The sequence below is a fragment of the Empidonax traillii genome, unplaced genomic scaffold, assembly GCF_003031625.1.
Source record: "Empidonax traillii isolate 1590-97213 ecotype Southwest subspecies unplaced genomic scaffold, ASM303162v1 scaffold293:size840699, whole genome shotgun sequence".
NCBI lineage: Eukaryota > Metazoa > Chordata > Aves > Passeriformes > Tyrannidae > Empidonax > Empidonax traillii.
The window spans coordinates 402,303-418,720 of record NW_020955486.1 but is presented as its reverse complement, the minus strand read 5'-3'; the positions used below and the strand labels follow the sequence as shown (position 1 = coordinate 418,720).

At 54.2% G+C, this 16,418-nt stretch overlaps 1 protein-coding gene across 2 annotated transcripts; it reads left to right on the top strand.

Annotated features, from left to right (window-relative positions):
* The first annotated feature begins 7,382 nt into the window (after positions 1-7,382).
* On the top strand, positions 7,383-9,085 carry POU4F2 (POU class 4 homeobox 2). 2 transcript variants are annotated; one of them, XM_027890648.1, is made up of 3 exons: positions 7,386-7,474; positions 7,625-7,669; positions 8,102-9,085. In XM_027890648.1, the coding sequence occupies exons 1-3, from the start codon at positions 7,386-7,388 to the stop codon at positions 9,051-9,053; spliced, it is 1,086 nt and encodes a 361-aa protein (XP_027746449.1). In that variant the 3' UTR covers positions 9,054-9,085. The 2 variants fall into 2 exon arrangements, with proteins under 2 accessions (XP_027746448.1, XP_027746449.1); XM_027890647.1 differs by having other exon boundaries at positions 7,383-7,673; positions 8,112-9,085.
* The last annotated feature ends 7,333 nt before the right edge of the window (positions 9,086-16,418 follow it).

Here is a 16,418-nt window from a genome sequence, read left to right as displayed (position 1 = left end):
GCACATGGTCAGACATGCAGCTCGGTGATTTGAAAGGTTTCAAATTACAGCCTCTTTGTGTTCATCCCAATTTGGCAAAACATTTAAAGCAGGATGTGTGGATAAGAGTTCTGAATAAATGCTTCTACAGAAGTTTCTGTTACAGTCTATACAGTGAGCTGTCTGCATTTTAAACTCTGATTTGGATTGGCTGTATGTGCAGCCAGTCAACTATTAATCTCCTGCCTTTTTTTTTTTTTTTTCTGGGCATCATTTCTTTCTGTGATTTTTCTTTATCTTCATAGTTCTCTTTCTGATCTGTTCTCTTTTCCGTGTGTTTATTTGCAGTTCTTAACACAGAATCATTTAATCAGGTTTGATGTTGCTGGCAAAGCTCCCATTGATCGTCTTGATTGCCTTTGTAAGAGATTTCACTGGAATTTGATGGCTGTCTCAGAACTGCAAAAGATATGTGATAACTTAGTCCTAACCCACTGTTTCTGTTAGGAAGTGTTGATACAAGCTGCAGATGCATTTCATAATCTGATTTCATTACACTAACAATCTTCAAGATGTACAATATTTCATCTATAAAAAGGGACAGAGGAACACAGGGGGATACCTGCCCATGCTGTGTGTGTGAAGGGAAGGGCTTTGATGTGTGCCCAGAGGTTGTACAAAATGTGGAACGCATTTCTACTGAATTTCAACGAAAAAAAAAAGAAGATCTGTGATTACCTCTGAATAAAACTTACATAAGTGTCTATGCCCGGATATAAGGTGGACAGCTGCCAACATGGTCACTGCTGTTATACACAGATACATCTTTGGAAAAATTAAAGCCTGGGTTTCAAGGAGGATGAGCCTGCAGACAAGGTATGAGCTCAGCATGCCTAGTCTTGCAGGGACTGAAGCTTCAGCACGTATCTAATATTTCCAGGAGACGCTGGTCCTAGTGGGCCTTCCCCACCAGTCAGGTTTGAGTCCCATCATGCTCTGACTGTGTGAACACTGAATCAAAAGGGAGAAAACAAAATAATTCACAGACATTTCCCGCTACCCATTCACGAAGCGGGATGAGTCCGTATAAGACCTCGCCAAAACTTCAGAGACTGTGGAAAGCATAGCCTGTGGCACGGCACACACCGAATACCCCAGCTGTACATTATACACCTTTCATATGGGGCTGCAGGACCCTGTCTACCTAAAGAAGTATTTTAGCCCACAATTTAATGGCTCTGAGGTGCAAACACCAACCCAGTGACACAACTGTTAAACCATTTTTTTTTTTTTATTGCATCTATCCATTGGAGACAGCCTCCTCAGACACATGAAGTTTTCGTCACCTTTTTCAATGCATATCAACTGTCAGAGTTTTGCTTCTTCTCTGAAAAGGGGAGGCTCCTTTGTGGTACCTGGTGAATCCTGGGGACCTGTAAAGAGATCGGCCAACACCTCACAGGTTGGAAGAGGGAGAAAGGGAACTTAGATTTACCTTGAAAACACTGAAGAAGAACATGGAAGACTCTGGAAATTTGCAAGGGCCAAGAGCTCTGAGCTTTGAAGGTGCCCATGTTGGCGATCAAACTGAAAAATCAAAACATTTTCTGTAAGTTAGAGCCCTGACAGATATCCGATATGCAAGCACCATCTTTTGTTGCACTGCTTGCCTGCCACCAGCCTCCAGGCTGAACGCACGAGCTCTCATTGCTCCATTTAAATGGCATACGGAGGTAGAGAGGAATTTCGTGCTTAATTAGGGAATGTGTTTGGAATATGATTTGTGATAATACATCTATAACAAGGGAAATTAATGAAAATAATTAATGAAGGCTAATCTAAGATACCAGGATTTTGTCTAAATCAGCAAGAGTAGAGTCCCAAGGACATTCACAGTGTGATTTATCAGATTTTTTTTTTTTTTAATGATCCATGAGATCTTAATGTTTTCAGTACAAGGAGATGTTGGGGAAGCGGTTAGGGAGAGATCCCAACTGTGAGGCTATTTGTAAGATGGGTTCCTGTGAGAGGTAGATCTGAATTTCTTATCTGCTTTGTATTACCCAGTATTTCTTTCCCTTTAGAAGCCACTTTATGTCTGTGAATTGCCCTCTTTACAATTTTATCTTGACCTGTAAGGGAGAGCAGTGGAGTTAGCTGCATATCCAGCTGCTTTGATTTTACAGTGTTTGGGCAGCAGGTATATCTCAAAAGGGAGCCCCTGGTGGTCTAGTGGTTAAGGACGCGGCGCTGTCACCGCCGAGGCCCGGGTTCGATTCCCGGTCGGGGCCACTCCCCGGGCAGATGGAACTCGCTAGCCCTGTAAGGCAATCCATCTACGTCCTGAGGACCTCGCTGCCATCGTCCAAGCTCGCTTGGCCCCGGCAGATGAACCTCAGGATTAAAGGGTGGGCTCAGTTCCGCGCACACTGTGTCTCACCTAAAAAATCCAGTGCACAGGCTGGAAGGTATAAAGACCTTCCCCGGATCTTCGTTCGCGAAGACTGGCCATTATATTATATATCTCAAAAAAAACCCAACCCACAAACGAACAGAAACATAGGCAGAAATCACAGCCCTGCAGGGTGCTCAAGACCCTTGAGCTATAAAGCATGCAATGGAAACTTGAATTAAAATGAATGCATTAAAAATAACTTTTGTACAGAGCCATCCATGGCAAGCCAAGCAGGTGATATCAGCTGATATCTGCTAAATGGCACGGCACAGCATGGAACAGGAGAGTCACCAGTGCCACTGGTGTTAGCCGAGGCTAGAGATGGAAAAGGTCTTTCCCAAGGCCTCCAAAGCTGCAGAGGAGAGGCTGCCTAGGGAGAGCCTGAGGAGATGGTCTCCACTACCACGCTGAGCCCACCTCAAACAGCACCTCCAGCAAAGAGGAGGGGTTGAAATCTGTGCCGTATGGCCACCAAAAAGTCCTGTGCAAAGACAGGGTCTGCCTCCACCTCCACCCTCCCTTTGGAAAAAGCAGTTCTAGGACATTGTCCTGGGCACTGTGGGGGACATGCAATGTATGTGAGCAGAGAAGAGGCAGTGCGAGCTGGACGGCTCCTGCTTAGCAGTCTGTTCACATCTTTCTCCCACGAAGAATATTCAGCTTTCTTTGTCTAAAATGTTGAGTGGTTATGAATAGTAAGGATAGACTATCTGTAATTATTTTTAAATTATTAATGGTTTTGTTAGATCCTTTCACTTCTACATTAGGTTTCTGTTAATGTAAGTTAAATCAAAATGTACTTCAGTTTCCAGGCAGCTCCCAAATGTATTTTTCATTCTTTCATAACATTACTTCAACTTCTCGATGAGGTGTCTATGATAAAGTTTGCTCCCGAGCCAGCAGACTCACAGTCCTAATGAATTCAGCAAAAGGCTCACCAGGCAAGGCTCTCATCAGCCAGGCTAGATAGCAAATGAGGAGGCCGTGGCTGCACTGCCGGTTAATGCACAACCCCCAGCTAGCAGGTGTCACACCCTATTCATAAGAAGGGCTTTGGGGGCCATGGGGAATCATCAAAGGCAAGGTGGGGAGTTTGTCAGAATAACCGAGCTACTTTATTGGCACTTTCCATCACGCTTAGGAGACTCAGGTTGTTACGCCAGACACTCCTGATCAGAAAATATCTGCCGAGTGCCTCGCTCAGGGCTCAGACCTCGCAGGCGGGGAGGAGAGGTTCCCGCATGCCACCCTGCCCGCAGCCCTGCCCCGGGAGTGCTCGCAGCTGGGGAAAGGAGGGGGTGCTCATCAGAGGCAAGAACGCTTCTGAGGAGATACCTCCCCGCCCTTCTCCCCTCGCCCCTCGGCCGGGCGGGATGCGGGGTTGCGGGGGATGCGGTGGGTGCGGGGATCCGCCGGGCCGTCCTCGCCCGCCCGTCTCTCCGCGCCTGCCGAGGGGGGCGGCGCTGGGGAGGGAGACAGGAGCGTGCGGAGTCAAACGCGCGCGTTCAACACAAACGCCACGAAAAAAATGCCTGGATAAATTATGCAGAGGGATTTCTGGATTTCTTTCAAGTAATTAAGTTTCGATTTCTTGCATTTATTTTAGTGCCAGGAAGCACGAGGCGCCACGAACGGCAAAACTCTTCATTGATCGTTCCCGGGCTTGAAGTTTGACTTCGTGACTTGACTCGGTTCGCGGCTGCAGAGCAGCCCTGGATTAGGAGCGGGGAGAGGGGGAGAAGAAACCGGTGCGGGAAGCGAAGCCGGGCTGGCGGGGAGCGGGGGTGCTCCGGGTGCGGAGGCACCGTCCGATGCGGGGCTGCCCTGACGGGGAGTCCCGGTGCGGTGGTGCCGCGGCTTCGCGGAATGCAGCTGCAGGTGTTCGCACCCGCGGTACCTCCGCGGCGGCGGGGCCAGGTCGCCCCCCATCCCTGGAGCCCCAGGGGAGCGGCCCGCAGGCGGCGGGGGCCGGTAGTGGAGCGGGGCACCGGGGCCGCCCCTCCGGCGGGGCCGGGGCCAGCGCTGCCCTGCCCTCAAAACAAAGGTAGAGTTTGCTCAAAGTGTAGCCCGCATCTTAATGGATTAAAAATTCATAGGGCGCATTAGGTTCGGTAAAATATGAATGCGCGTCTTTAAATTTTAATCGTAAATCAGAACATGGATACATGAGAGGCGACACTGATTTCTCCCCAGATGTCTGCGTGGGTCAGGGTGTGGGCATGGGTAAGTTGGAAAGGGGGGGCTCCCCTTTTATTTAGGCAGCCCACTGGTGCCCAGAGCCGGCTGCGGGGCCCGCGGGGCCGCCGAGGTGCCGGGGGCGGCGGGGGCTCGGCGTCAGCTGCGGCTCCCCCCGGCATCCCCCATGACACCGGGCGGTGGCTGTAAGAAAAAAAACCCATCCAAACACAAATAAATAAACAAAATATATATGTTTAAAAAAAAAAAAAAAAAAAAAAAAGGGAGGGAAAGGGGAAGGCAGGGTTTGCTGGGAGGCAGTGCCGCGGGCAAGGCGCTGCCGGCAGCGGGCACAGCGGCAGCACGGCCAGAGCCCAGGCGAGTCCCTGCAGCGCGCAGAGCCACCGCAGGGACCCCTGGGGCCCGCAGGGGTCACCCCCGGGCCCGACACCGAGGAAAGTTTGCCCAGCAGTGTGGCCGCGCCGCCCCGCATCCCGGTGGCGGCCGATCGGAGCGGCGAGGAGCGCTCAGCGTTTTGGAGATCGGTTGTCAGTTGCTATTAAAATCAAGATTAATTCATATTAACGATATGCGTTCTCAATTCTCCCGTGTGACAGCATACATTAGAACAACTATTGCGAGTAATTAAACTCAGTGCGGGAGGGGTTAAATGTATAGCAGGGGGGTGTGGGGGGGGGGAGTGGAGGGGGTTTCCTCCTCGCGTTTCTCTCCACCAAAGTTGAGCCGGAGAGCCGGGCGGGCAGAGCCCCTTCCCCGGCTCCGCGCACCCGGCAGGCTGGCTGCCCTCGGACCTCCCCGCGCCAACGAGGTATTTTCTACTTCTTCTTCTTCTCCTATTTTTTTTTTTTTCGCCCAGGAAGTGGGACTTTTCGCTCATTCTCCCGCACACCTCCTGGTACGTCCGCGCTGGAGCGCGCAGGGCTGCGGCCGCTGCCGGGGAGGCGGAGGCGGGGGCGCAGGAGTGGCCGGGAGCGCTGCGGGGACCCTGGCGGAGGGAGGCGGGGGGACAGATGTCCTCCCTGCCAGCCCTGCCCGCCACGGGCGGGCCGCGCCCCGCGTGGGCTCTGCCCGCGACCGCCTCAAAACGCGCAAAATATTATTGATGGCTCTTTTCTTGGGCGTTGGAGATGCTCGATGCTTTAGACTAATTAGACAAGCCAAAAGCCTTTTGAAGATTAAGCAAATTGGACAACCCTTGTTAATTAGAACATAATTTAAAGTTTGAAATTATATCACTCATGAAGTAGCCTAATTAGTATGACGATATGTTAATAGCCTACCGAGACACGAAGCGCGGAGGTTTGGCATGAACTCCTTAAAGGCTTGCAAGAAAATCCTCTTTCCTATGTTGTCATTAATAAAAGATTTCTATAGACTTCAGCCTTTCAACGGTGACATACAATTTATAGTACACACAATGCATTAGCCCATAGTGCTGCTCAATTTTTTTACTATTATGAAAACTAATAAATTCGTCAAGCTGAATTAAGCATACAAATCAGATGAGGCATAACAGATTACATATTGAAGCGCTGTGTCTCCCGAGCCTAAATGAAATTTCAATCTAATAATTCCTTCCTGGCCCGGCCATAATTTGTTTAGAGATGTTGTTCTACTTCTTTCCAAGCGCTATTCGCACCATAATTAAATGATACTCAAGCTTTTAACTTTGATTTATTTCATTTCTCCGAGCTGGCGACAGTGAGAGCTGATACAATGTAATTTTTTTTATTTCCCTTAAAATTACCAAGTCTGCTGTTTAGGTGAGAAATTAAACACCTAAGCACTTATTTTAACCTTCCTGCTGCAACGTGAAATTCATGGAAATAAACCCAGCCACATTCGGGAAAACTGACTTTCCCAGTTTTCTTTTTTTTCTCTTTTCAATTTTTTTCCCTCTTCCTTTTCTTCTTTTTATATTAGAGAGGCGGGGGGAGTTGGCGGGATAGCGGTGCGCTTTTGCGGGAGGATCCCTCCGGTTCCCCGCCGATGGGGGACGCCGGTGGGGGCAGACCCCGCCGCCGCTCCCGGCCTTTCCCTTCGCTGCCCAGCACAGTGACCGGCTCTCAGCGCATGTCGCCGCCTCTGCCGCTCCCCCCAGAGCGATGCCAGGGCAGCGGCGGGACACTCTGGCTGTGGGTTCCTGGTGAGCCCGGACGCGGGACTTTTCCCTTTTTTTTTTTTTTTTTTTCTTTTTTTTGGCTTTTTCCCTCCCCTTTCCGGGAGGCGGCGGGGCGCGGCGCGGCGGTGAGTGCAGGAGCACGCGTGGGCGTGGGAGCGGCGGGGGGCGGGCAGGGAGCGGCGGAGGAGGGGGCCAGGGCCGAGGAGGCAGGCGCGGAGGGCCCTTTCCGAGGAGTTGGGCTGTAGTGACAGGCGAGAGGGGAGGGGAGGGAGGGGAGAGAGTAAAACCCACCGGCGCGGCGGTGGGGAGGGCACTTCGCGAGAGGCGAGGGCCGGCGCCGGAGCGGAGGCGGACGGCGGCGAGCGCCCGGGTGGAGGGCGGCCGGGCGGGAGGCATCCCGCGCATCCCCCGCACATCCCCGGCTTGCCAGAGCCCGGCGGGACTCGGGGAGCTGACTGGGGCGGGGGGCCGAGTGGGAATTTGTTTTTAATTTTTTTTTTTTTTTTTAATTTTTCGGAGGGTGGGGGCGCAGGGCTCCTGTGCCTTTTCCGGGGGGTCCGGGCCCCCGGCCCCACGCCCCTGCCCTCCTCCGGCGGCCGGCTGCCGGCGGGCCGGGCCGCGGCGAGCACGATGATGATGTCCCTGAGCAGCAAGCAGCCTTTCGGCCTCCCCCACGGCGGCGGTAGCGGCGGCGGCCTCCACGAAACCAAGTACTCGGCCCTGCACAGCGCCTCACCCTGCCCCTCCGCCGGCGCCGCCGCCCCCGCCGCCAGCTCCCCCAGCAGCACCGGCACCGGCGGCTCCGCCGGACGCGGCTCCGGCTCCGGCCCTGGCGGCAGCGGCGGCTCCGGCTCCGGCTCGGGCTCCGGCAGCGGCGGCGGCGCGGAGGCGATGCGGCGGGCCTGCCTGCCCGCCCCTCCGGTAGGTGCCCGCCGCCCGCCGCCCCGCTTTAAGGGGAGCCCCTCGGCGGCCCCCCGGATCCGCCTGATGATTTTTTCATGGCCGTGCAGCAAATCACCCGGCGCCGCCGGGCTCTAGCCCAACTTATGCATGCGGCGGCTCTTGCCGCTCGTATTAATTTTTATGACCTGGGATGCTGCGTGCGGCTGGTGCGTGTGTGTCCGTCCGTCCGTCCGTCCGCCCGCCCGCCTGCCGCGGCTCCTCTGTGCGAGCGGCTGCGCGCCGCGCCCGCTCCCTCGCCCCGCTCGCTCCCTCTTCTCCTCTCCTCCCCCCCACCCCCCCTCCCTTCTCCAGGATTTCTCTTTTAACATGCTGGGAAGGTTTTAGTGGCACGGCGGAGTGCGCGGGGAGGCGAATTCCCTGCTGAGCGTTATGTGTGCCTTCTATTTGCAATTGCAGAGCAATATATTCGGCGGTCTGGACGAGAGCCTGCTGGCCCGCGCCGAAGCCCTGGCAGCGGTGGACATCGTCTCCCCGAGCAAGAGCCACCACCACCACCCGCCGCACCACAGCCCCTTCAAGCCGGACGCTACGTACCACACCATGAACACCATTCCCTGCACCTCGGCCGCCTCCTCCTCCTCCGTGCCCATCTCCCACCCGTCCGCCCTGTCGGGCACCCACCACCATCACCACCATCACCACCATCACCACCACCAGCCCCACCAGGCGCTGGAGGGGGAACTCTTGGAGCACCTGACGCCGGGGCTGGCGCTGGGGGCCATGGCGGCCCCCGACGGCGCCGTGGTCTCCACGCCGGGCCACGCTCCGCACATGGCCAGCATGAACCCCATGCACCCGGCGGCGCTGGGCATGGCCCACGCCCACGGGCTGCCGGCCCACATGGGCTGCATGAGCGACGTGGACGCCGACCCCCGCGACTTGGAGGCCTTCGCCGAGCGCTTCAAGCAGCGCCGCATCAAGCTGGGGGTGACCCAGGCCGACGTGGGCTCGGCGCTGGCCAACCTGAAGATCCCCGGGGTGGGCTCCCTCAGCCAGAGCACCATCTGCCGCTTCGAGTCCCTCACCCTCTCCCACAACAACATGATCGCCCTCAAACCCATCCTGCAGGCGTGGCTGGAGGAGGCCGAGAAGTCCCACCGCGAGAAGCTGGCCAAGCCCGAGCTCTTCAGCGGCGCCGAGAAGAAGCGCAAGCGGACCTCCATCGCCGCCCCAGAGAAGCGGTCGCTGGAGGCCTATTTCGCCCTCCAGCCCCGGCCCTCCTCCGAGAAGATCGCCGCCATTGCCGAAAAACTGGACCTCAAGAAGAACGTGGTCCGCGTCTGGTTCTGCAACCAGCGCCAGAAGCAGAAGCGCATGAAGTACTCGGCGGGCATCTGAGCTGGCCGCGGAGGAGCATCGACAGCATCAGCATCACCGTCATCAACAAAAAATTAATTAAACAACAACAACAACAGCTAAAAGGAAAGGAGGAAAAAACCCCAAACAAAAAACCAACAAACCAAACAAACAACACCAGCCCACCCCACCGCCCGCCCCGCGCCCAACTTTCGGGGGGAACTTCCCCGCGGAGCAGCGTCCGGACCCGCCCCGGCAAGTACCGCTGGTTTTTATTCCTAACAGACCTCGCCCGGGTGGCAGCAGGGTAGCCACGATGTCATGGCTTTCCCGGGACCCAAACTTGAATCTAGAGTTGAGGCTTCGCGCCGCGAGAGACGTCTCAAAAGTATTTTGATTTAAATAATAATAATAATGGTAAAAAAAAAAAAAAGATGGCAGGTTTTTCTGCATTTACACTGCGTATTATAAATATATAAATATATATATATTTTTACTGTGGTTATTATCCTTTTCCTTCTCTGAAGTTATAATGCTTAGGGAAAGAGCTGATCCTGCTGTGTTCACTGGTCTTCAAAAGCTATTATTAGATTACTGCCAAACAACCCCTTGTAAATTATTAATTTATCTCTCTAGCAACTTCATTTTGTGCTCATTCTAATTAATTACACCTCTTTAATCTAAGTCTTGATAAAAGTAAAAAAAAAAATTGTTAGTGAGAATCAAATATTTTGTGTTGGTAGGATTTATGAACGTGAGCTTTTCTTCTGAACGTCCCTTTTGGCCATCTGTAAATTGCCACCTGAACCTAAGGTATTTCTCTGGCGAGTATTCCTATTCGTACGGCGTCGGCACCCTATAGTAGATGTTCTGCATTATTTGTGTAGCCTGATTCACTGTCCGAGGTATTTGTTTACAGCGTTACATATTTAATGGGGATTCCCATATTGTCCCCACCACACGCTGCTCCCGAAGCGAGAAAGGACGTGGCCGCGTAGGTGACAGCGTGGGGCGGGGGGATCGTTGCTTCGGGTTTCTTGCCAGCACAATATCCATCTTTCTCGATTTCAAAGCTGTACCGCGAAGGCATTCAGACCGCTTCGGTTATTTATTTATCTATCCGATTGCTTATTTATTTATTTATTTATTTAGTCGGTCGGTTATTTATTACCTTTAATCGCAATACTTTTCCACGGAGAAAAGTCCCTTTTTGGAAGTCTGTTTGTAGAAAAGCCAAATTAAAAATTGTAGGAAAGGGGAGCGAGCGAGCGAGGCTGCACTGCTTGTAAATTCACAACTGGTTTGGTACATTTCTTTTTGGAACAACGACAATAAACTGAGGGTGCTCGGTTGGGTACCTGTACGTGTTGTAAATATTTCATTGGCGTTGACGCACATATAGATATATTCTTACAGATTTCGCTGTATCGCTGTTCTATCCGAGACTGTTTGAAGTCTTAAGTTCTGTACATGATTTCGCTGGGTTTTGTTTGAGGTTTTTTTGTTTTGCTTTGTTAACAGGAGGTTTATTTATCCTAGTAATGTACTAAGTTATTTTTAAATGTTGTTAAATTGTCTTTCATTAAAAAAAAAAAAAAAAAGAAAAAGAAAAAAGGATTTTAACGTTTTATTGGGGAAAAAAAAAAAGAAAAAAAGAAAAAAAAAGGAAAGGGGCGTTTGGCTGCTTCTTGCTTTCCACCGCCAGCATCTGCCCGAGCTCAACGCCGCCTCCGGCCAGGGGGAGGTTGTGCCCCCGGACACCGCAGTGGGGCGGCCCGGGGTTGGGGGCGGCCCGGGGAGCGCCGGTGGTGTGGAGACAGCACCACGGACAGCTCAGCTCTGAGCCCCGCGGGTGAGAGGCTGCGATTGTGAGTGGGGAGGGGGCGGACCGGGGTGTGTGGGGGTGCCCCGGCAGAGCTCCCACTCTCTCAGCCGCTCTGCCTCCCAGCGCAAAGAGGCAAAGGTGCCACGCACGCACTACGCGCGAAAATAAATAAATAAATAAATAAATAAATAAAAAAAGGGAAGAAAAGAGTAATTTCCCCGCATGGCGCTCACAAAAGACGGAAAACAAAACAAAACAACAACCGACGGCGGTGGGTGAGGGTGGGGAGGGAGATCATACACGAGCCGCTATTAAATATTCATTTTTCCGCCCAGCCACCAGCTCCAGCTGCATCTTCAAAGCCGCCCGGGCACGCCGACGGGGCCGCCGGCTCCGCGGGCGCGGAGGCAGGGCCTCGTGTCCCAGGATCCGGCAGGCACAGGCGCTGTGTCGCCGTCGGTATCCACAAGACTCCCACCCTCCCCGCGGTCCCGGGCCGGCCCTTGTCGCTGTCGTTGCCACCGCAGCGTTGCGGTTCAGCCCCGCGGGCCCTCAGGGCTCCCGCGGGCGCGCAGCGTCCAGCCGCGGCCGGGGCTGCCAGCTTTTTTGCGACGGGATGGCGCTGTCCTCCTGCGCACCCCTGCGCGCCCCGCCGAGCCCCCCACCCTGCCCCCTCCCCGTGGGCTGGGCTGCCGCGCAACCTCCGCGGGGGTCGTTCTAAAGAGGGGAGGTGGGGCAGAAAGAAGCAGGAAAGCTGCGTATCGGGGGCCGGGGTGAGCCAGCCCGGCGGGGGCAGGGGCCAGTAAGACCCTTGAAAGCAGCAGAGAGCCCCCCAAGAGCGTCAGTAGGCACAGGCAGCAAGAGGCGAACAGCCCCTGAACCGCCGCTTCGCCCTCTTAAATGAGCCATTCACTTAAAGGCTATTACGAGTGAATTAATAAATTACACAGCGAATTATTAAATCCAGATAATTACAAGGAATAAGTAAGTAATCATTAGTTATCTCAGCTAATTACTGTGGGTCAGAGCGAGCGAGAATGTGAAATCCTCCTCGGGAATTGAAATTAACTTTGCACAGTGAGTCTCTCTGCTTGACATCCCCAGTCTGTAGGCACATGGCAGCTCCCCTGTGAGCTCGGCTTTCTATTTAACTTGGAGAGAATGGAAATAAAATTAAGTGGCGATGTGATAATAGGAAGCTGCTTAGAAAGCAAACGCGGCGGGTTTTATTTTTTACCTTTTACTGCCCGGAGATAGATCGCTCTCTAGTTTCCCAAATTCAAAACCTGGGGCAATTACTCCACTTCTTCCAGTACCTGCCTGTCCCATGTTGGCACATTATTAACAAACGAAAAGGCACGAAGAGACGGGGGGTCATGTGGCATGTGGGGGTGCAGAGGTGCTGGGATCCGAGAGAACAGGGGTGGGCGCCAGGGCAGCCCCTCCACTGCCCGGGCAGGGAGAGGCTGAGGCACTGTCGGGCTTTGTTTTGGGAGACAATAAGCTGACGAGCTCTAATGAGGGTTCCTGTATCTTTCGTTGATCTTTCGCCAGATTCTCCAAGAGCTAATATACCCCCCTCCTTCCCCCTCAACACCCATCTACAGCATTACTTCCCGACTTTCCTTCACGTGCATCTTTTGTAAACAGCAGATCTATAGGTGGAGACGCTCACGCTGCACTCGCCGGGCTTTGCCTGCATTAAAACAACAATAACAACAAAAACAACTGCTGTGCGTGCACGGCGAGGAAAAATATCTCGGCTTCTTTGCCTTTATCAATTGCAATTAGGTGGACAGTCTTCCCCCTCTTTCCTTGCTCCAGTCTGGGATGATAATTAAAATTTAATGAAGCCTGGGAGTAGCAGAGCTCTGTCTGGGGACTGTGGAATAGAATATTTTAACTGTACATTTACACCAAGTGTCTGGCTTCAAAGACGTGACTGCTTTTAATCTCGAATTAGAAAACCACAGACCTGAAATTAAATATTAGCCACCCTCGGCTCCCCTTCCTTCCCGCCACACTGTCACGCCTGTGTTTGCCTGCCTTGCCCCACGACACGCACACACTCACGTCTCGGGTCTCCAATTACCCTCGCATTAATAATAGATGGTTTTGCCAGGGTGCGGGTTTTTCCCTTTCCCTTTTTTTTTTTTTTTTTTTTTTTTTTTTTTTTTTTTTTTTTTTTTTTTTTTTTTTTTTTTTTTTTTTTTTTTTTTTTTTTTTTTTTTTTTTTTTTTTTTTTTTTTTTTTTTTTTTAATAGGGTTAATGCAATATTAATTGCTCGTAGCTGCTATAAGAATGCGCCGCGTTTTTCCAGGAACAAATCGATGGATCGGGGCGGCGAGCGCGGAGCAGGAGGCGCAGCCCCGGGGCCGCCCGGGTGAGTACGGCTCCCGGCGGGGCCCTCCGCGCCCGCCCAATCCCCGTGCCCCTTCCCGCCCCCTGCACTGCTAAAGACGAGGGCGAGTCGTCGTTTTTTGCTTCCCAAATCCTCTCTCGGGGCAGACCCCAGCAGCCGCCAATTCTCAGGGTAGCCCGGTTGGTTTGATGTCCCGGCGCGGTAACCGGGTCGGAAAGGACGAGGGGACAACGTTTCAACGTTTCCCTCCCTCTTTTATTGTTATTGTTGTTTTGGCAGGTGAGACCCCCGAGCCCTGCCGGCGGAGGGAGCTCGGCGGCGCAGGAGGGGATAGCGGCATAGGGGCGGCTCAGCGCGCCCCGCAAAGGTAAACGAGGGTTTTGGAGGGAAGAGGAGGACACCCCGCGAGTCAGTGGGGCGGGCAGGTGGGGGATAGAACATGAATCACAACCGAAAAATCCCCAAGGAAAATCCGCGGGTTCCCCCAGACAGCCGGGACCCCCTTCCCACGGCAGGGGCGTTGCTGACCTGCTGACATGGCTCTTCCATGCGGGAGCATCCCGGGGGATGGGCAGGGCTGGGGGTGGGCGGTCTGGAGTGGCGGCCTCTGCGCGGAGTAGGTCACGCCTTTCCTGGCCCGGGGCCGGGCCCCCCAGAAGGCACTTGTTGAAAAAAAAAAAAAGGCAAGAAATAGAAAAAAACAAAACCAAAACCAACCCCCCAAAAAACAAACCAAAGAAACAACCCGAAAACCTGCCCCAAAACTCGCCGCACCCCCCCGAACCAAAACAACGAAGGAAGAAAAGAGGCGGTCGCAGCGCTCCGGGCGGCAGGTGGGACAGCCCTGGGAGCGCGTGTGTGTGTGCGCGGGATGCGGTTCGGCAGATGAGCTCCTGCCCCTGCCCCTGCCCCTGCCCCAGCCCTCCGCGGGGGCAGCGCTGCTCGGCCAGGGCGGGCCGGGACCCCGCGGGCGCTGGGCACTGTCCCCTCCCCCTGCGACCAGCCTCAGAGTGGGACGAGCCTTGGGCCTCCTCCTTCTTATTTTCCCTCCCAGGACACCCGGCCGCCCGCGGTGCGGGGGACAGCTGAGCGGGCACGGTACGCCCGCGCAGCCCCGCGCAGTTTGCGCGGCGGTGGGGCGGGGGGGCTGCGCGCCCCGTCGGGCTGCGGCACCGCTCTCCGGCGCGGCGGGGCTGGGCTGGGCTCGCCTCCCCGTTTATACAGAACAGGATCATTTACATAAAGTCCTTAAGGCAAATAACTGTTGGGGCTCTAATTTATATCTGATCGAAAATTAGCCGTCATTATGCGCTCCATTAGCAGCGTCTTTAATGTGCTTCTAAGCACCATTTGTCAAGCGGCTTGTTAATATCCTTCAAGTCTTTAAAGTTGAGAGCTCATTAAAGAGTGCGCTCTGTTATTGATGTAATTTAGATGAGTTTGGAAGAGCGAGCGCGTCGCGGACAACCTGGATGATCAGGGAGAGGTTGGGGCTCCCCCCGGGGCTGTGGGAGCAGCACCCCCGGCGCGGTGGTCCCTCCCCGTGGCCTGGGCCCTGGCCCGCGACGAACCTTCGTGATGGAGCGGGGACGCGGGGGGGAACCTCTTTTGGCTGAGGGGGAGTAAACCCGTTTAATGATGTGCAGACACGATTCCGCCGCCTCTCCCCCACTCCATCAGAAGAGCATAAAGGCCAATAAATTACCTCTGCTGCTCATCTGAAAATCCATCTATCCTGTCGCTTTTTTTCCCCCTCCGTTGGTGCACCACGCCGGAGCCGCCTCTCGAGGGCGGGCTGGGGGGCAGCGCCCTCCGGCCCCCTCGGAGGGCGTCGCGGTCGTCTCCCGAGCCCTGCTCTGCCCCTCCCCGCCCGAAATCCTGCTAGTACCAGGTGCTTGAGGGGGCAGCCCCTTCTGAGGTCTGTGTCCTCCCCCTTCCCCCGGGCGGTGCGGAGCAGAGCGGGGGCTGGTGGGGAGGGTCCTCCCCTGCGCCGCCATCCCCGGGCTTCCCCCGGGCGAAAGCAATAAAGCGGGTAATTAGACTGCTAAAGACGGATGTAAATAACGGGGAGGAGGCGGTGGTGACAGGCGTGCGACAGGGCTGGTGCCCCGCAGGGATAAGACACGGAGACCCGCAGCGCTCGCCCCGAGGCTCTGGTGTGGGGTGCCCGGACCGCGGTGGGGAGGGCGCTGGCAATTCGGGAGGGGACTCAGCACCCATCAGAAAGGCCTCTTTGCCCTCGGAACCCACAAAGTGGGTCAAGGGCCCGGGCAGAGGGGGTTGTGGAGAGGGGACTGGTGCAAGTATCAGCAGCCCGACATCGCCCCCCTTCCTGAGTAGAGACTCGAACTGGCCATTTGCACAGCCTGTGTCAAACGGGTATTTAGCTCCCTGCTTGGTCCCAGAGACACGCTGACACCCGTGGGAATGTTTGCCAGGAGCGTGATGTATAAGCAGGCACATGGCCACATTCAACCCTCCTCAGCTCTTGGGCAGTGAGCCTGGAGAGGGCCCCATCGGTGCAGTGTGGGTGCTTACTGCCCTGCCCCCACCATGAGAGAGGGCTGGACACACCTTCTGCACATTGCAGGGTCGTTGCCAGCAACATGAGACCTGTCCTAGAGCCACCACCACTGTACTGGTCCCTGGTGCTCTCTGGGCAAAGGAAGAGAAAAATGCCCTCAGCACAATGAGCAAAACGACCACTCTGGGTGGGCAAAAGCCTGAGGCATGAAGAGCCACCAGACAGCCTGAGGTTGATGTGGAATTGTACTTGCAGATGTGCCCATAGTTATTTTCACAAGGAGCATACAGGACATATCACTCGCTGCCCTGCACATGGCTGGCCTCTATTTGGTTTGTCCTTTTGCATGTGGCATTTGGGGATGGAGTCCTCTCGGGGTGTCTGTGGCCTGCTGGATTTGAGAAAGACTCACTGCATGGTGGAAAGCCCTTTCTTACCCATCTTCTCACTCATAGCTTTTCTCTTGCCTGTATCACCACATTATTTTGGAGGGTATGCTGTGGAAGTAGGTGGGATAAACTTAACATTGAGAATGTACATTTTTTGGAGAGGGCATTTTACAAGGAGATAGCTTTGTCTGTGTTTAACAAAACCATTGAAAACATGGTGTTAAATATAGACTTGCCCCTGTCAGCTGGGGAGGGAAAGCCACGGAAGAATCATATTATGACAATGACAACATTTCATGGCAGTAG